Source organism: Chroicocephalus ridibundus, chromosome 2, assembly GCF_963924245.1.
Source record: "Chroicocephalus ridibundus chromosome 2, bChrRid1.1, whole genome shotgun sequence".
Taxonomy (NCBI): domain Eukaryota; kingdom Metazoa; phylum Chordata; class Aves; order Charadriiformes; family Laridae; genus Chroicocephalus; species Chroicocephalus ridibundus.
Window position 1 is genome coordinate 104,408,466 of NC_086285.1, and position 19,858 is coordinate 104,428,323.

General features: G+C 42.4%; 1 protein-coding gene across 3 annotated transcripts; it reads right to left on the minus strand.

Annotated features, from left to right (window-relative positions):
- Positions 1-502: 502 nt before the first annotated feature.
- GMNN (geminin DNA replication inhibitor) lies at positions 503-9,290 on the minus strand. Of its 3 annotated transcripts, none has more exons than XM_063326394.1 (7): positions 8,852-8,933; positions 8,532-8,595; positions 6,620-6,718; positions 6,122-6,260; positions 5,339-5,421; positions 5,152-5,262; positions 509-3,511 (listed from the first exon to the last, which is right to left on the minus strand). In XM_063326394.1, the coding sequence occupies exons 2-7, from the start codon at positions 8,586-8,588 to the stop codon at positions 3,308-3,310; spliced, it is 693 nt and encodes a 230-aa protein (XP_063182464.1). In that variant the 5' UTR covers positions 8,589-8,595; positions 8,852-8,933; the 3' UTR covers positions 509-3,307. The 3 variants fall into 3 exon arrangements, with proteins under 3 accessions (XP_063182465.1, XP_063182464.1, XP_063182463.1); XM_063326393.1 differs by lacking the exon at positions 8,852-8,933 and adding an exon at positions 9,167-9,290 and having other exon boundaries at positions 519-3,511; XM_063326395.1 differs by lacking the exons at positions 6,620-6,718; positions 8,852-8,933 and adding an exon at positions 9,167-9,290 and having other exon boundaries at positions 503-3,511.
- Positions 9,291-19,858: the final 10,568 nt, after the last annotated feature.

The following is a 19,858-nucleotide window of genomic DNA, read 5'->3' on the forward strand; positions in this document are numbered from 1 at the left end:
AATACAATGCCAAACACCAAGTGAGTTTCAGTTGCCCACCCAACTAGTTATCATGGTCTAATTCACTTCTCTATGCATTGTCTTAAATACAATGGGTGTTGACACTAAAATTGTTATCTTTGCTAAACAAATTAAAAGTTCTTCCTCACACAAACCATCCACCTGCCCCACAGTCTGCTTGTCTCTGCTACTCCCTGCCCAGCTGTTTCTTCTTGAACATCTGACACCTGCAAGTGACCTGTCTCCCCACACTTTGATCTTACATGTCTGAAATTCTGTCCTGTTAGGACATGCACATTTTAGGGGAGAAGTGCAAGGTTGCAGTAGATGCATCCCACTTCTGAGCAGCCTTAGGATACTTCAGTGAAAGATGAGATTGCGGCCATAGCCTCTGCAATGAGGAGTCAGCACGCTGGTCAAGTTGGTGCACAAAAGGGTTTATGGCTTCTTAGAATCACATTCTGCACTCAGGTTCCAGAACTGGCAATTTTATTCTGCTAGACAGAACGTTCTCTGTAATTTAGCTGGATATAAAGTTTCTTTGTCTTTAGCGATGTTAATTTTCAGCTGTTACATAGCTATGTTTCAGTGATAAATGAGTTCCCCTATATACTTAAAAATAAAAGGTGAGATGCTTGTTAACAGAACTCATCACACAAACATCTGTATAATTTCTACACATTTGACAAGCCTTTCACACATGCACACAAAGTTCCTATACTTACTATGTAAGTTAGTTCTACTGCATGCATATTTTAAAAAAAGTACCCTGGAATTTTCAGGACAGTAAATGAAACCTGACCCTTCTAGAACATTTTCAAATAGCAATTAATGCAGCATCATAAAGCTTCTGACAACACTTTCATACATTAATATCTCTGCTATAAAAGGCATAGGGAGATTACTTGATCAAGGACCAATACATCTGTCACAGAGATACAGAATGAAAATCTATATACATGCTCTATGCCACAATTCAGCTCTCATACCTGGTCTTCTCCTGCAGCATGTAGCAAACTATTCTCTCTGCTAATGAATAAAGTCAGTAAAACCACAGTAGCTTGGTTTGAAGACTTGTGGTGCAAGTCTGTCTATGTATTACTGAGTGGCCCATGTCTTTTTGATGTAAAAAGTTGCTCTATTACAGGTGGGCCAAATACTGCAATACATTCATCAGCACACATGAAGAGCTTACATGGTTTATTTTTGTACACAATCCATTTCAACAGAAATAAGGATCTACCTACTCAAGCAACTGTCTTGTCCTTGTTATTTTAATAAAATCAATTAAGAAAAAGCACAAGATTTAAGCCTAATAAAGCACTCTTCTTAACCATCTTGCTGAAAATAAGTTAAGAACCAGATGTAGAAAATGCATCCAAATTCTGGATTTGTTACTTTCTGGCAGTTCTTTGTTCTAACAACAGCACCTGTATTACAGCAGTTCACAGGTGAAAGGGTAGAAGAGAAGCTGCACACGCTGTCTCAGTTGGACTGGACCGGTCTGCCTGGCCAGCTAGTTATGCAACCCTGCTTTCTTCCCTTCTCCAGTCTCTGCAAATGCAAAATATTTCTGATGTTTAAAAATAAAGCCCCCTCTGAGGAATGACTGTTAACTATGAATAACTTAATCACACTGCATAAAGACTGTTATAACAAGTTTTATGTGTTTCCTCATTTATGAGCTACTCTGACATGACAATTACTCAGTATCTGAGATAGGAAAGGTTTAAGTCACTTGACAGTGTTATCTGTTTCTTTTGAACAGAAATCCAAGGTTACTCTACAAAGCAGTTATCCAGCACCCAGGTTGTTTGGGGTTTTTTGTTTTTTAATTAAACACAATGCCAGTGCCAGTTAAAGCACACCCCTTAGTCACCACTTCTGCACTGTGATGGAAAGGATCATGTCTAAGCACCCTCTGCAGCACAAATTGAAAGGTGTAATCTGTTGTTTACGAAGTTCCCAGGAAAATACAGTACCTCACCTTGTGGTTACCGGATTCAAGGCAAAATGGAAGCCAGAAAGACTATTACAATGGTTCTGACATTCCCCAAATGTCACAACTGAAATCAGTTGTGAAACATCTTTTAACCTACAGAAACCCACAAGGAGAGACTAAGATACAGAAGGAAGCTAAAAGGTGCCAATCTGATAGCTCCACAGGTGTGTTCACACATACCCTGAAGCACCTATTTCAGCAAGGATCAATAGATCCATAAACCAGAGTTCCTGTGATTATCTCTGCCTCCTGAAAGCCACTCAACTTTAAGCTCTTCACAAGACATTGCAATGGCCACCATCTTTTAATGCCTATCCCTGGAAGTCCTTGTCACTTACAAAACAACTGCCAAGTTCACTCAGGACTTGAAAACCTGTATTCAACTGCAGATATTTTTCCCCCCCCATATGGATGCCAGATAAGCAGGTAAGTTTTAAAGAGTGCTTTTTATTCCTGTAGGCCCTTCAGAATGTTACTATCTGGTAAAAAGGTGCCTCATCTCTCAGTAAATACCAGATCAGTACTTTGAAAGCAGACAGTGAGTTTCCTTCCAGAGTAGCTCTGAAGTGTAGGCTGCCTTGTTCTCCATCTCATTTTCAGTACAGCTGCTATTAGAAGCAAAAACACACCACCTTTTCTTTATAAGCCAATAAATGAACTTCTAAAAGAGACTGTCTAATACTTCATACTTATTTTGTCTCTTATTTATACATCTTGGAAAAGGCTCCCTTAAAAGACAGAGGCAGTTATTTAGAAACCCCTGAAAAGCACAAATCTAACTAAACCTTAGATCTTGACTCTTATTACCCATTCTTGACTTTCTGAAGCACATAAGTTTTGTTTTGCTTTCCCTATCCACCAAAATCACTCTGTTCTCCAGAATTCTGCAAATCTAAGGAGTTAAAGACTGCCCGGGTACTCCCTAAAAGCTTGAAAGCCTCCATCTACAGTAGTCACAACTGACCTATAAACCTAGAACTAGCCATTCCCCACTTGAATAAGAGGCTGTTTTGGAAAGGCAAAGATTTATTTATCAATTTTCACATATCACATCAGACCAACTGATAAGATATTTACACAACAGTTTGAAATACACAGTATTTGCATTTTATACAAGCAACTAAGTGCAGCCTGTAGTAAGTTCTCTATGCAGTATCCAGATACTCCCACTGCTACATAATTCCAGTTAAAAACCAACATCTCTAATGATTCCACAAGAGTTTCTATACCTGAGAAGTTTTAATATATCCTTTCAAGAGGAAGTCTCCAATTAAAAGCCACATACACAAGCCTATTTAAAGGTTGTCATTCCAGTTGCAAATTACATGCTTCCTTTGAAGCAAGATCTGATATACTCTCCCTTAAGCCACATGATACTTGTGATGGCCCTTCTTCAGAAGTGGTCTCTGCGTCACCTCCACACTTAAGGTCTTCATTTTCTTGTTTGAATTCCTCTAGAGCCAGACTCTTCAGGGTCTCAGGACTGTCAGGTACTTGCCCAGTTAGCCTCTAGAAAAAACAGTGCAGTGACCTTAATATTTTTTCTACTTAATAGCCAGTGAAATAAAACTGTGCATATTGAATTAATAAACTAGTTCTCTTCATTTGGAGATCACTAATATAATTAAAACATTCCTCAGTCACAAAAGTCTTAAGACACTTAAGCTCAACTCAAATTGCTACCTCTAACTCACAGACCACATTTGCTTTATTGATTGTCAAGTCTGCCTTAAGTTCTTCAGTAGGACAGGTTTTATCTTAGGCAACCTAAAATAGGGGAAACAGCTTCCCAAGTTAAATATTACTATAGTACTATATGGGTTTAACTTTAGAAAAAATTATTATACAACAAATTAAGTTCATAATTTTTAATCAGAGATAATGAAGCTACATCAAGCCCAGGTGAACTAGAAAACCTAGTTTCTAGAACTTGATGATTAAAATAGAAGTTCCTCACCTAACCTGATCTAAGGAAGAAAAACAGGACTGTAAGAGGCTGCTTTTGAGGCTTCTGTTGTTTGATATATCATTTAAGGCCCATTAAAGCCCCACAAGTGAGCAACTTACTCACAACTAATAAGTGAACTTGACTGTTGACAAACTGCAGAGAGGTTTCCAACATTAGTTCTTTAAGTCCTTAAGTCATTTAAGTTCTGCCTGTAGGTTTATCACTAACAAGCAGAACGCCCTGAATACCAAAAAAAAAAAATCTAGTGTAGCAAATTAGTGGAGTCTTGAAAGACTAATCTAAATAATTGCACTAACTGAAAATTAGCTTCATCAAGTTTACTTCTTGATTAGTCAAGTTGCTTGTAATAATCTTCCATTTAGTTTGCACCTCCCCAGTCTAATCAGAGAATCAAAATATTTGCCAGGCACCCAGCTTTCTACCCCAGTTGAGAGCTCAATCCCCACAAAAACAACGTAGCTGATAATTTTAATATCAAGGTTCCATGGCTATATATTTATAACACCTTCAGAGGCTGTTACAGACAATCTACTCCTGGTAGAAGATTTATGGAATCAGTGACACAACTACCTGCCCCCAAGGAATTCTCAGAGGAAGCTGTTTTGAAATTTACAAGTTTATGAATCCTACAGACTTTGTGCATTAGCCCTTGTTGGGCCACAAAACTGGCAATTCCTCAGTGAAACCTTGACTTTAAAGAGCATAGGTGCTCCCTTCTCCCTCTCACTGCTGCCCTTTGTGTCCCTGCTGTTTCAAGTTTAGTTCCTCAAAGAACACAGCCAGTACAAACGTTTCGTTTAGCCGGCAGCCTCACACAAGCTATTAAGCATTTGAATTTAAGTAGTCTCAGGAAAGGAAAGTGAAAATGAACCCTTCCTTCCCTTGTCACCACCTCTAACATGCAAAGCTTGTTCTGTTGAGACAGAATCTTCCCTTCAGAAAACACACCTCTTAAGTACTTTCTCGTTACTCTTGTGGATTAAGCTGGAAAAAAACTCATCCCCTAGAAGGGGCTTTATGCCTCTGGACTACAGCAATCCCATGGGAAACAGGTTAGACAGTAACTTAAAATGAAGAGTTATGTGAACACACAGAACAAAAGTCATGATTCATTAAAAAAAAAAAATCTTCACTTGTTTCTCAATTTTCATTCTACAACACTAACTGAAAACTCAAGTACCTCAATCACGCTGGTCATATAATGCACATGTTCAGCAAGGGACATTAGCTCTTCATTTTCTTCTTTTAGGCGGGCAATTTCACCATCTTTCTGTTCAATTTCTTTGTGCAGCTGAGTTCAAATAACGAAATGTTAGAACAGAGACAACAAGAAGTGATAAAGACATTGGTTATCTTTCACTAGCTACCTTTTCATTTTCTTGAAGCACTTCATACAAAGCCTTCCTCCTTTCTTCAGCCAGTTCTTTCCAATATTGAGATGAAGGGCTCCCTGAAATAAGAAACTACAGTAAGTCTGTGCTACGACTGAATTCTTGAGATCACCTTAAGATATCTAGCTCATATACAAGTGTTTTATGAACTGTGGTAATAAGAACTCACTCCATACAGGGTTTTCCCAGAGACTAATGTAAATTTACAACTAGAGACATAAGCTTACAGAAAACAGATCAGATCCTACACTGTATTAAAGGCTATACAGGCAGAGTCTTCAAGAAGCTGCCTCAAGCACGGCAGCAGGCTTTACAAGATGGTCACATTTGCAAACATCAGTCTTAACATGTACTTTGTGGAAGACAGAAGTCTTATTGTCAAGTCACTGTCCATATTAGGCTTAATGGTTCTGAGAAACTGCATATGCAGCACATTATGCCAAAACAGGCTTTCACTTCAACTTAGTAGTAGTCACTTGAAAGCTTGTAGCCAAGCCAAAGGAACAAACTACAGGACTTCTTAACACTGCAGCACACAGTGTTTCTCAGCTACTGGTTACCATAAACTCTTTCTTAAACATTAGATATCTATACTCTATTTACTATACTGTAGAGGATAAGTATCATTAATTCCTGCTAGGCATTACTTAAAACCACAAAGCCCCTACCTAACTGACCAAGGAACCATGTTTCAAGTTATATTCCAATGGGAGCATAGCATTTTAAGCTCAAGAAAATATTTCAGGAATTACCATATACCTTTTATCATGAGGTCTACAGCTTGAATGACATCATTTGTACTCTCATTTTCTTGCTCTTTGTCCACAGACACCTCAGCTTTACAAGCCTTTGAGGTTAACTTGTTATTCCAGAGTTTCCTTTTGACTGAAGATTTCTTCTACATAAAACACAGGCAGGTTTAGCTTCAGAGCAACATTTTAGCTTTTTTTTGAAAAATACAAACTTGTAAGTCTGCTCACCAGTGACTGCAAATAAGTCTTTATAAGCCCCAGGTTCTTCACATTATAGTTCTAGTCTACAGGCATCATCCTTGATACCCACAGGTTTAACACAAACTGCTTGTTTTCAATATTGTTTATTACCAAAATAAGCTGAATAATAGTAAGCTGAAATTGTGTCACACAGTTAGCAGATTATATGTTTCTTCAAATATATTAGTTTTGTGTTAAAAGCTCAGAAGTGCTTCACTATGAATAGAAATAATTACACATCTACAGGTTATGTTCTAAGTCATACCTCATTAAGTCTGCCAACCAGGCAACCTGTTGCTGAAGGCTGAATCATTTTAAGAGTCCGTCTTGGGGCAGCACTGCATGTGGTGTCTGTGAGGTACTTCTAAAAAGACATATAGGGCTTCAGACAGTTGTCACTCTTCTCTACATAAACTGAAACTTAGAGATTTGTCATGCTTCCATTAAGGTAACCCATGGTTCATCTTGTCAGGACAAAAAGATGATACTTCAGGCTACGTTAAGGCTTGTACAAAGAAGGGGATCTAGTTATTTGTAGCAGAGATAGACCTTTATCACATGAAGCTATGCTCAGTCCCTGCCTCTTAGAAAACCCATGCCCTTCGTAAAGTAACTTGAACAGATCTTATAGCAGAAATATTCTGACTAGATTTCAAGGCCAGTTACAGTGCAGTGACACATGCAAACTTCAGCTCAAGCTCCCAAAGCTGTATTTGGCAACAGCAGTATTAGACTCCAGGGGAGAGACAAAAGTGACTGCAATTGCAAGTTTACTTGGTAGAGTCATACACATCACCTTAGGCAGTACCTGTTTTTGTTACCTGTGAACACACCCTCAAGCGGTGTTGACTTAACTACATGCGTTGCTTCAATTATCCACTAAAACGGATCTAAAGCTGCCTTACTTCGATCCAGACAGGCCATTGTTTTGTATAAACAGTATGTTTTTCACCTTTCCTGCCATACATAAATACCCATTTCCTTCATCAAAGCCTTCTGATCTGGTTGGTTACATTGCCACCACGGGATAGCAAACAATGGCAGACAACCAAGCAAGAATAGCCAGAATACAATGCCACACCAGCGTGAGAAAGTTATCGATTCACACTGTACTTCGTATGACAAGAGTTCGCCTTTCCCACGGTAGTTTCTGCCACCAATTATCCTACTGTTGAACTAAAGGACAAACACTAACTGCTGTGGGAACAAGAATCACACCGTGTCAGACACTGCTTGCTGCTATTCAAGGTTAGAGTTAAATATGCTCTGCCAAGAAATTATTGACTAATAACTTGAGTTAACCCATTGAAAGTGTAAAAAGCCACACTGAGGAATTTATACCCTAGAGTCACTACAGGACAAGACTACCATGTGTCTGAGACCTATCAACTGGCAATTTTCATTAATACCAGAAGTGTTCATTAAAATCAATCTATCCCTCATGACAGAGGGCTGCTAGCCTCCATTTTATATGGTATCTGTACAATTTCAAGTAAGGCCTACGTTAAAAGGTTTAACAAAAACCATCTTGTAGCAACACTGGAATAGGTATAAGTTTTAGTAACTTCTTATCAAAAAACCCAAATCCTTTAAGCATCTCCACCAGTTCCAAGGCAACTATGGCTCACGAGCATGACTTTAGAAACAGACCTGCCTGCATGAATACTTCAGTTGAAACATGTTCAAGTCAAGACATATTTAACTCTAAAGTTCATCCCTATTAAAAGCAGGCTACAGAACCTACTTTACAATTTCATAGCAGCCAGACCGATTCAGTAACAAAACTAAGGCTAGCCCCTAAAAAAAAAAATAATCACATGGAAAGACAGCAAACTCAGTGTCAAACTAGAGAAGTCTTGCTCAGCAATAAGAAAAAAGTAGCTATAAACACATATGCCCAAGCAGGACAGAGTGTTCCCAAGACACACTGCCTGCCAGGAGGTTACTCAAGCCAACAGGACATAAGCCAGGTGGAAGCACATTGCAACAGATCCCTTTGTATTCCTTCAGTGGATATAAAACTTGTGTCAGACAGAGGGATCATTTCCCAGAGAACTGAGTGCAACCCTCTGAACGAAGCAAATTCGGTGTTTAAGATACTCTCGATAAATGTCCTCTTCTATTTTTTATCCCTTATCTGCTCCCATATTCTAGCTTCAAGACTTTAAAGCCTATACCTGCAGGGATCCTGATGATTTTTCCACGTTCGGTTTCTGCTTCATTTTGGAATTCATAGGATCCCTGCAAAAAAAGGAGGGGAAAAGAGTTAAAACGTAGCAATACCTGGCTGCAACTCAAATTCAGAGACACGAGTTATGGAAGATTGTAATTCCGGTTTGTCAACTCTTATGACAGCATTAAAAATTCAGTCATGGATCGCATGGTCAGGGGGCTCTTCCAGAGCCCCTGATGGGATTCGCCTGCCCCCCTCACCCGCCCCGAGACACAAGCTGCAAGCGCGCATCGGGGTTAGAAACGCAAAGCCTGGAGGCGACACCTCGTGTGGCGGCCACACTAGCCCACCGCAAACGCCACCATAGACCACAACCCCGCCAAGCCTTTCCACAAGGACGGGGCGGGGGTGCCACAGACGCACACCCAAGATGGCGGGGGGGGGGGGGAGAGAGGGGAGCACCCACCCGCTCCCGCCAGCCGAGTCCGCAACGTCCTCCTCCGCTCGCCGGCGCGGCCAATGGGGAAGCTGAGCAGGAGCCCGCCAAGACCCAAGCGCGACCACGAAAGCCTGCGGCGCGGCTCCCCTCCCTCCCCAAGCCCAGCGCACGCCGCCGCCAGCCCCCTCGGCTCCACTCACCACAGCCGCCGCTCCCGCCCGGACCCCTCAGCGCGCGCACCTACCCAACCTCGCGCCCGCCGCGCGGCTATACGGACGGCGGGGGGGGGCGGGGCGGAACACAGTCACGTGATCCGGCGGCAGCTCTCCCAGCCAATCGCGAACCGCGGTGTCCCGTCGCGCCGGGGGAGCCACGCCCCGGGAGGGGTGGGGTGGGGAGAGGCGGGAGGCCTGAGGCGGCCTGAGAGGGGCCGAGGCCCGCGGGAAGTTGGTTAGAGGGAGTGCCTCATGCTGGCCGTCTGGGGAGAGCTTTTCGTCTTGAGAAAGGTGAGGGAAGACCTGAGAGTACAGCAGCTCTGCTCTCCTGGGCCTGGTCGGTGGCTCTGGGGGTACACGGGCTGGTGTCCTGCGGTCTGCCCCTAGGCTGGAGGCACCTGGACTGAAGCGGTAGGAAATAAAGCACACGAGCGTTGTCCAGTGCTCATCGTGCCTATTAACACCTTGCACAGAAAGTCTGCTCGTTCCATATTCAGAATCTCTCTGTGGTTCGAAACTAGATGCAAAGTCTCTCTGACTGCTTCCTCCCTCCCTCCCTCCCATAATTTGTTGTATTTTATAAAAACGTTGTACCAAAACTAAATCATGTATCCACTTTATTGTCATTGATTCTATCTAAATACAGTACAATCTGCAAAACCAGGGAAGAAAATTAACATGGTTAAGCCACAACAACTGATTTACAATAATTTTACATATGGTATAGACTACAGCTCTCAACTATGCGTAAGGTATGTTGTTAAGTTTGTTAGAGGCCACTTTGCAATTATGTTCTTGCAAGTACTTGCACATTTATCTTTTATTTATGCTAATAGTATCTTCTGCTGACTTGTGAGTAAACGTTTGTAGAGTTAAGGACGCATTCCTTGCAACCAAGGTCTCACAGCTAGCCTAGAGCAGCTGTCAACATTTTTTTCCAGGCAATATGATGGAGCTATTAGAAATCAGGATAATTACAGAGAGAAGTATTTCTTTAGCATGCCACTCTGTCATCCTTCTGTTTGGCAATAAACTGTATGGCACTTAGGAGAATGTCTTAAGAGGCGTGTCATGGTCTGACAAAAGAAAGAAAGGCAGAACATAAAAAATGATGAATTAGAAAATCTTTAAACAAGGATAAGGAAATAAAGCTGATCTCTCTTGCATAAACTTCTTCAGTCTCCCACTGACCCATTTCAACTTTCATTGTCCACAACATCCTCTGGCAAGGTGTTCCAGAACACAAATAGCGATTGTCTGAAGAATACTCTTTTTTTTTTTTTTTTTTTTCCCTTTTGAACCCGATTCCTATTGCCTCATTTGATGTCCCCAGTCCCTGTACTGGAACAGACAACAAACAGTTGGTCATGTAGGCCACTGTTACACAGATTCCCTTCTGATCTCTCCCAGGTCTACTTAGCCATCCCTTACATGAAAGCTGTTCCATCTTTCTGCTCTTTTGTGAACTGTATGACATTTAATTCACCTTTTTAACCACTGCTGAACATCAGGCTGACATTTGTGTGGAAACGTCTGTCATAACTCTGATTTTATTCTTGAAGGATAGTCAGTTAAAAGTCTGTTAATCGATACGTGAACTTAAGATTTTTTCCTATGCATGTTCTTTCACATTTATCTACATTGAATTTCATTGACTGCTGTATTTGCCAGTTACTCAATTCCATTATGCCCTTCTGCAGTTTTTCAGTCAGCTCTGTTCCTATCATCTTGAATAATATAGTGTCATCAGCAAGCTGTCACCTCAGTAAGCTTTGTCTTCTATCAAGAAAATAAAAATAACATGGGCAGAAATGTCTATCTAAATTACTACTGTTCTGTTACATTAGTAAAAAAAAATGTTAATGCTTTTAAGTTAATTTAATTCTTGTTGATTCTAGAAGAAAATTTGGAAGTTCCATATTCCAAAACACTCACAGATATGCTAAACTGTGATCAAACATATACACATTTCTTACCACTGTTAAATCTCCTTTCAGAAAGATCTAGATCCAGGTAATGTGTACATAAACACAATATCAAAACATTCCTATTTTTATGTTTTATGTATTGTTATATAGCAATATAAATATGCAATATAAAATATACAAAACATTTTAATTGTATGCATTCATAGATCTATATACATAAAAGGCAACACATGTATTTTATGGCTGTGATACTATTTTTGTAATACTGATGTTTTCAAGTGAAACTTTCTCAAAGATTACCTTTTCAAAATTCAGTTTTAATTTATAAAAAGTTTTCAGGTAGATTTACAGTTCAGAAGTGGAACAACTGCTTTTGGAAACGTTGATAATTGGGAAGGGCCCGAGGTAATGGGAGATGGTTCTGATGTGACGGTTCTGTTTGTTTTTCCTTTTAATTTGCTCTTTGCTGGAGGCATATGAACTAGAGCTTTATTACAAAGGTGCCACTCCTTCAGTTTATCCAGCTGAAGAACATGTCCTTTTATGAACCAGCATGTCTCAGAGTTTTTCTTCACTTCAGTTTCTTCAGTTTTGAAAGGTTTGTAAAGAATCCCTTCACTGTGTCAGAAAGAACACTCAGAGCTTGTTATCAGAAGCTTATTCATAGTCTTAACTGTGGGAAACCAGTATAATTATATAAAAATCTCACCAAAAGGTTTCAGGTTACTTTATTGTAGTAATTCCCATTTTTGTGGCTGGAGGTTAAATTTAAATAGCGGTTATGGCATTTTTACATGCAAAAATCTGTCAACCCAGTACTAGCAGAAACTATGTCTTCAGATTGAGTGCAATATAATGCATTTCAGCATGTTTGTTTCATAAAAAATAAAACTTTCTGTCATGAATACTTATGACTATTTGCACTTGAAGTGAGCCTAAGCAAACATGCCAAGGTTTCCCATAGAGCTTAGCCAATTTGTTAGGTTATTCGTGGCAGTAGAGAATGTGTACTTTTTAGAGGTTTTATACGTCATTGCTGTTGATAATCAGTTTTTACAGCAAATGACAATAGAAAAAAAGCTTCTTGGAGGATTTCATAGAATCACAGAATAAAATCATAGAATAGTTTGGGTTAGAAGGGACCTTTAAAGGTCATTTAGACCAGCCTCCCCTGCAATGAACAGGGACATCTTCAACTAGATCAGGTTGCTCAGAGCCCTGTCCAACCTGACCTTGAATGTTTCTAGGGACCAGGCATCTACCACCTCTCTGGGCAACCTGTGCCAGTGTCTCACCACCCTCATTGTAAAAAATGTCTTCCTTCTATCTAGTCTAAATCTTCCCTTTTTTAGTTTAAAACCATTACTCCTCATTACTCACAAAAGGTCCTGACAAAAAGTTTGTCACCATCTTTCCTGTAGGCCTGCTTTAAGTACTGAAAGGCCACACTGAGGTCTCCCCGGAGCCTTCTCTTCTCCAGGCTGAACAACCTCAACTCTCTCAGCCTGTCCTCATAGGAGAGGTGCTCCAGCCCTCTGATCATTTTTGTGGCCCTCCTCTGGACTTGCTCCAACAGGTCCATGTCATTCCTGTGCTGAGGGCTCCAGAGCTGGATGCGGTACTCCAGGTGGGGGCTCACCAGAGTGAAGTAGAGGGGGACAATCACCTCCCTCGACCTGCTGGCCACACTTCTTTTGATGCAGTCGAGGATACAGTTGTTCTGGGCTGTGAGGACACATTGCTGGCTCATGTCCAGCTTTTCATCCACCAGTACCCCCAAGTCCTTCTCGGCAGGGCTGCTCTCAATCCCTTCATCCCCCAGCCTGTGTTGATACTGAGGGTTGCCCTGACCCAGGTGCAGGACCCTGCACTTGGCCTTGTTGAATGTCTTGAGGTTCACACAGGCCCACTTCTCAAGCCTGCCCAGGTCCCTCTGGAGGGCATCCTGTCCCTCCGGCATGTCAGCTGCACTACTCAGCTTGGTGTCATCCACAAACTTGATGAGGGTGCACTCGATCCCACCGTCTATGTCAGTGATGAAGACATTGAACAGTGCTGGTCCCAATACGGACCCCTGAGGGACACTATTTGTCACCAGTCTCCATCTGGACATTGAGCCATTGACCACTACCCTCTGGATGTGACCATCCAACCAATTCCTCATCCACCGAACTGTCCACCCATCAAACACATTTCTCTCCAATTTAGAGTAAAGGATGTTGTGGGGGACCGTGTCAAAGGCCTTACAGAAGTCCAGATAGGTGACATCTGTAGCTCTTCCCTCATCCACTGATGTAGTCACTCCATCATAGAAGGCTACTAGATTGGTCAGGCAGGACTTGCTCTTGGTGAAGCCTGTCTCAAATCACCTCCCTGTCCTCCATGTGACTTAGCATCACTTCTAGGAAGATCCATTCCATGATCTTCCCAGGCACAGAGGTGAGGCGACAGGTCGGTAGTTCCCAGGATCCTCCTTTCTACCCTTTTAAAAAATGGGTGCAATGTTTCCCCTTTTCCAGTCACTGGACACTTCACCTGACTGCCATGGCTTTTCAAATGTCATGGAGAGTGGCTTGGCAACTGCATCAGCCAGTTCCCTCAGGACTCTGGGATGCATCTCATCAGGTCCCATAGACTTCTGTATGATCAGGTTCCTCAGGTGGTCACGAACCTGATCTTCTGTTACAGTGGAAGGATTTTTCTCCCCCAGTCCCTGCCTTGCAGTCCGTCCACTCAAGAGGTGTGGGGAGAGAGGTTGCCAGTGAAGCCTGAGGTAAAAAGTTGTAGAGTACCTCAGCCTTCTCCTCATCCATTGTTACCAGTTTGCCAGTCTTGCTTATAGCTACTGTGGAGAGGGTCAAGGGACTCCGTGCAACGTTGTGCCTCAGAAGCACGCGAATGTCTTATCTTGGTCCTGCTCTGGGCGCAAGCCCTGCAAAAGGGTCCCGGGAAGGAAGCTCCAGGCTGGGTTTGGGATCTCTGAGACAACGAACAGGAACTGTGGCCCTCAGGGTCCCTTTCTGCTCTTCACTTGGCCCTTCTGTCCAACAAAAAGACCATTCATCTAAGGGATAAAACGGCTCCCCGCAACCCGCCCGGTGACACTAGGTGGCAGCGTGGCATTATGTTGCCTGATGCTTCCCCTGTCTCAGTGTCTTGTTTCTGGGGTATTAATGTTGTGTAGAAGAATGTTTCGTGTCTAACCCACAAGAAGTTCATGATTTGCCTTCTTTTCCCTAGGTTAATCATCACGGAAGGCTGCATGCCAATGAAACTCTGTCCAAAGAAAGGATTATATACACAGCACAATGCAGGTGTAATTCATAATGCAAGCCGATTCTCAAAGATGGCCACTGCTATTAACTAAATGTCTCCAGAGAATCTGCAATTTTCATGTATTTGAATAACAGATTTTCCTGTGAATAGTAATCCGTAGTGCTTCAGAGGTGAAAGGTTAAAAGAAAAATCTACATCTCACCTTCTGAATTTTTCCCTAGTTAAGTACCGTGTGAGTCACTAAGACATCCCTGAAAACACTGTTAGGTCCTAACCTCAGCTATGAATTTACCTTGAAAAAAAACATCATTTATGTAGTGCTTTAAGATTTAAAAATGAAACATTCACTATAAAGGCTAGGAATTATTAATCTAATTTCAATTCTGTCAACTACAAGTATTTAGAATATTATTTACAGACTGAACAAATAAAACAAGTTGTTTCAAATTTTATTCTTGCAAGCACATGTGAAGCAAACACAAAACCTACATTAGGACATGTCTATTTTTGATAGATCAAACAAGTCTAATAAAGACAAATGCATTTGCATATCACCGAGAACACAAGTTAAAGATGGCACAGCACAGTGACAGAGTCAATAGTCTTTCAGATGCCAAAAAACTTTGTGCAATGGAATTTGAATTGCAGGTTTATGTACAAAGTGCAGGCAAGGATCCTTGTTTTTAATGTGCATTTCAGACATTTTCAAAAGAAATGCAAAGTTTTAGAGAGAGGACGTGCATTTGTTATACAAAACAAAGAAATCATAACTACCATACTCAAAGAGGCAATTGATTTGGTGTCAGTGTTTGGGGAAGCTATCTTCTCAGCCAAGGCACTGAGAACCTTTAGTTACTTCTGACATCATAACTGCATATACTCAGCACTCCTAAACGAGTCAGGAAAGCAGAAAATGAGAACACACATAATCAAGTGTATTTAAGTGTGTGTATATATATATGTGTATATATATATACATACACATTAAGATGGAACAAACCCAGCAAGATAGTAGGTGTAGTTCAGCCAAGGTGCAGGATCAATACCTCATGTGCCCAAGAATGTATGGCCCATTTTATGACCACAGCCCTACACCTAGAAGGCAGGACATAGGGAAGTGATGAATAAAGCTTAATATTGTAGCAATACCTGTGCAGTGGACATATAGTTGTCCACAGCAGGATGTAAGGAATGTTTTACACATTAAACATTGACATTTCCCTGCACAAAAGCATTTCTATTACGTCTTAGAAAGTAATGTTTTCTCTAAAGGCAGAAGAGAGTGAATCACAGTATATTCTGAAGTATATGAAAGAGTTTTAATTGCCACCTAATTTGTCTTGTTTGAATTTAGAAAGAATACTAATTTATTTTGTCTGATGCATAAACATTTGGCACTGAATTAATCATAGTTCTGTTTTTGAAGCAAGTAGCTTCAGGGCTGATACAACTTCTAACATACACAAACAGTACAGTATGCATGGAAAGTATAAACAGAAAGATAACAATCCATTTCATCTCTTCCTGCTATGTCTGTAACATAGACAATTTGCTACAATCTGTTAAAAACTAATTATTAACTAGAAATTGTTAAGTTTTAAGTAACTAATTATTAAGACGGAACTAAAGAGCAGATGCATTAGAGTACCATCTTGCCCACATGCTTATGAGTAAAGATTTAATTTTGAAAACAGGAATTACTGAAATCACATTAATTTTGGGGAAAAAGCAAACAAGGTGTTTCTATAAAGTTATCAATCCTTTTTAACTTACAGAAAAAACACAACTTACTGTGCAACTGAAATGTGAAAAAACTACAGTGCTCAATTTCACTGAAAGCAGCAAGGAAACAATAAAATGGTGAATAGAAAATAACAAGTTTTTCAGAGCAGAAAAGAAAAAAATACACAAGCAACCAGACATTCCAAACTTGCAGTGCTGCTCAGAACTACATTGCTCAAACACTTTCTTTCCCAAGAAACATATTTTCGTGACGAGGTCTTTCCTACCTTCACACGGGCTACTGCCTACGCTGCCTGATTCTCTGTTTCTCCAGGATGACGGCTGAACAGTGTCACCCCCCCGCTGCAGGGACGGAAGTCCCTAGGGATGTGCATGCATTTGGTTCCCCAAAGACTACAGGACTGCGGCTACACAGTGACGTACAAAGTCTTCCTCACTTTGAGTGGGAGAAAGACTAAAGGACACCAGCTTACGTGTCTTTTTTATGTTAACCGAGCAGAAGCTCACCCACTCTACTCACTGTTTTGCTCAGCCTGAATTTAATGTGCAGAAGAAACACTATTTTTGCTGTGCTAATGGGATTGAAGCCTAAAAAAAGAACTATTATGTATTTTGCATATACTGCCACAACCTACTTGTCAGGTTTGGTTTTTATACCACGCACATTTCTCTTCCTAACAATAAAGCTTATATCGTTGTAAACTAGATTTGAAGACAGGCAGCCTGTCATTTGACCAAGTGTTATAATTGCAAAACACACACCAGCTTCCAGGCACACAAGCCTCTCTTATAAATGATACAACATTGCATAACTGGTAAGAAGCATAACAATAATATACAATTACCTCATTAAGAAAATTATGGATCAATAACATACATGTTTTGCTAAGTTTTAACTATCCATTCATTAAGAGATGATACTTAATAATATATATTTTAACTAAGATGCTGATATTTTTCTACTATATGAGCTTCATCATTGTGCACAATGGAGGAAAAGAAGGACAACTGTATAAAAGTAGGACAAGACTCATGGCTTTAATAGCGCAGATATTTCTACACGTATATTTACAATAAATGTACCTTGGTTGGTTGATGTACTCATTTGTGTAAACGTTGTCAGCATATCTTTATTAGCCAATGAACAAAGAGAAAAAAAATCTTTTCTGAGTTGGGTAAGGGAGGCAGTTGCCTATAAAAGGAGGGGCAGCAACCTATGCACAAGGAACCTGGAGTGATTTCAGTTCCCCATCCCCTTCTGAAATGTTGTGAAAGGATTTGAGCAGCCTGAGTTTGCACAAGACAGCTGGTGGCTGCTTAACACGTAATACTCTGTATTCGATCTCCTGTTTCCTCTAACTGTATGTGTGTATATATATATATATATATATATTTTCTCTAAGTCTATATATTCCCCTCCTCGTAGCTCTTCTAGAAAGTCCTCCAGAAGAAAAGCTGTTCTTGTGCCAGCACTACATTTGACAACATTTTTTGGATGCCTTCCTCAGTCAGGGGCTGGGCAGCTGCCCCGTGCCTCGTGACAAAGGGCAGTAGCCGTTGCGGTTGCGGCATCCCTGTGCTCTGGAGGGCGGCTGGAGTTACTGGGCTGGAAGAAAACTTCCTTTCTCCTCCACAAGGCAGACAAGGCGCCAGTTCCCTCAGAACGTCCTCCATGCCGGGGTAATCCCCACATCAAGCAGCGCTGCTGTGCCAGGTTGCCTTCCCATCAGCTGTGCTGGCACAAAGAGGGTCACAGGCCAAGTGTGAGTCACGGCTTAAAATAGCAGCGGGCACAGGAGGGAATTTCAGATTGCGGCACAAAATGCTGTACAGGGCAGCTCGGCAAACAAAACCGCTTTGACTGAAAAAGCGGGTATCTAAACACAGCTCTCGTTAAGGCCAGACTGGTATTACAGTTAAAAAATGCTGGCATTTTGAAATAGTCCCAGAGCTAATGTAATACTCCTGTTTAGATGCTTTGCTTTTTGCCTCCAAATACAGGGTTGTTTTCAATAGGCATTGCCTTTACAAGAGAAGAACAGTCTGTAAGTGTGTAAAAATTACCTATTTCTGCTCGGTTCCTGTTCAAACAGGTATTTTGGGTAATGCCTGTGACAGGGAAGGCAAGATGGAGCGTTAGCATCAGAGGGCCGGACTAAGACCGGGTGAAGACAACAAGGTCTAAGGGCTGCAACACGGCAGCTGCCTACGACAAGACAGGCAGGAGGAAAGCCAACAAGGTGTCCAAGGGAAAGTGTGTAAAGGAAAAGGTGTGCCAAAGGGAAATAACTAATATGAATGTCAGGAGAGAACAAGGGAACCAGCAGAGACAAGCAAGATGTCTTCTCTCTGAAGGTGGTGAGGAACTGGAGCAGGTTGCCCAGGGAAGTTGTGGATGCCCCATCCCTGGAAGTGTTCAAGGCCAGGCTGGATGGGGCTTTGAGCAGCCTGGTCTAGCGGGAGGTGTCCCTGCCCAGGGCAGGGGGGTTGGAACTAGATGATCTTCAAGTTCCCTTCCAACCCAAACCATTCTATGACTCTTATGAAGACCAGGGGAAAAACACCCTGAAACCTACTAAAGTTTACTGGAGAGTGCCATCACCACGCTACGTGTGCTTTGAAACACAATCCAATCAGATAGATGGTGCCTGTGCCTGCCTTCTCCTTGTAATCATTGAAATATCGTTGCCCTTCTGGTGAGTCACAGGCACCAGCTTCCAGAGGGAAGGTAGATGAGATGCCCTCACTCACCCCAGTGGCCTCCGTCCAGCGAGTCACCATCCCCTCAGCACACTCTGGTGCAGCACAGGGCAAACCGATGCTGCTGGGCGCTTCGGAAGCACCTCCAGCCTGGGTAGTTAGGGATGTGGAGGCTTTCCCTGGCACGCCTGAGGGGACAGATGAGGGGCAGGACACCGAGCGCTAGAGACGGACGCCGAGTGCTAGAGATGGCGACTCTTCCCGCCGGCCTCTGGCCTCAAGAACCCAGGTAAGCTACGTCCTCGCTTCTCTGTCGCCACAGGGAAGGCGAGAGGAGGGAGGCATAAGCCTTTCCTTGTAGTAGAGAAGCAAAAATGGTTACTTTTCTCCAAGGATTGGGTTTGCGTCTCTGGAATGGCAGCGACTTCGTTATGAAAAGCAGCCAGCCTCCTCGGGAAGCGTTACCAGCACCAGGGAGGGACGCGCGCTGCTACGCACAGGCTGGGCGCTGGTTTGTGCTGCGGACCACCGCCATGTCACGTTCTAAAACCACTGGATTTGGGGGGGTTTGGTTTTGTTTTTTTTTTTTAATTTCAGTTCACACACGTTCTGATGGGCTCAGCCCCCCCCCCCCGACGAAACCTAACAAAACGAGCCGCTACGAGACTTAAAAGCTGTTATTTACCACTTACATCACGACGCTTCAGGTTGGGACAAGTTTAAGCGACCCTTTCGGTCGCGGCGGCACCCCGGCAGGGGAGGGGGGACTGACCCACCGACCCCGGGGAACAGCCGCTGGAGGGGGGCTCTCCGCGCAGGTACCACCTCAGGTGTGTGTGTGGGGGGGTGCCACTCTCCTCCCCCTTTGCCTACCTGCCCCCCCCCCCCGCCCCGAAACCGCGTTGAGCAACTCCATCCGGGTCCTTGTCCCGCGGACTGCGCCCTACTCGGCATCACGCGGGGCCGTGAGGGCGGTGACACGGGGCGTGGCAGCGCGGGGAGGGTTGGCGGGGGGGGGTGAGCAGGAAAA

Bases quoted from the DNA above. Each gene is read 5' to 3' on its own strand.
- GMNN (XM_063326394.1), bottom strand. From the start codon at position 8,588: ATGAATTCCAAAATGAAGCAGAAACCGAACGTGGAAAAATCATCAGGA. The intron at 6,719-8,531 runs GTATAGGCTTTA...ATGTCTTTTTAG, and splicing joins AATCATCAGGATCCCTGCAG to AAGTACCTCACAGACACCAC. The intron at 5,263-5,338 runs GTAGCTAGTGAA...ATTTGAACTCAG, and splicing joins TGCTTCAAGAAAATGAAAAG to CTGCACAAAGAAATTGAACA.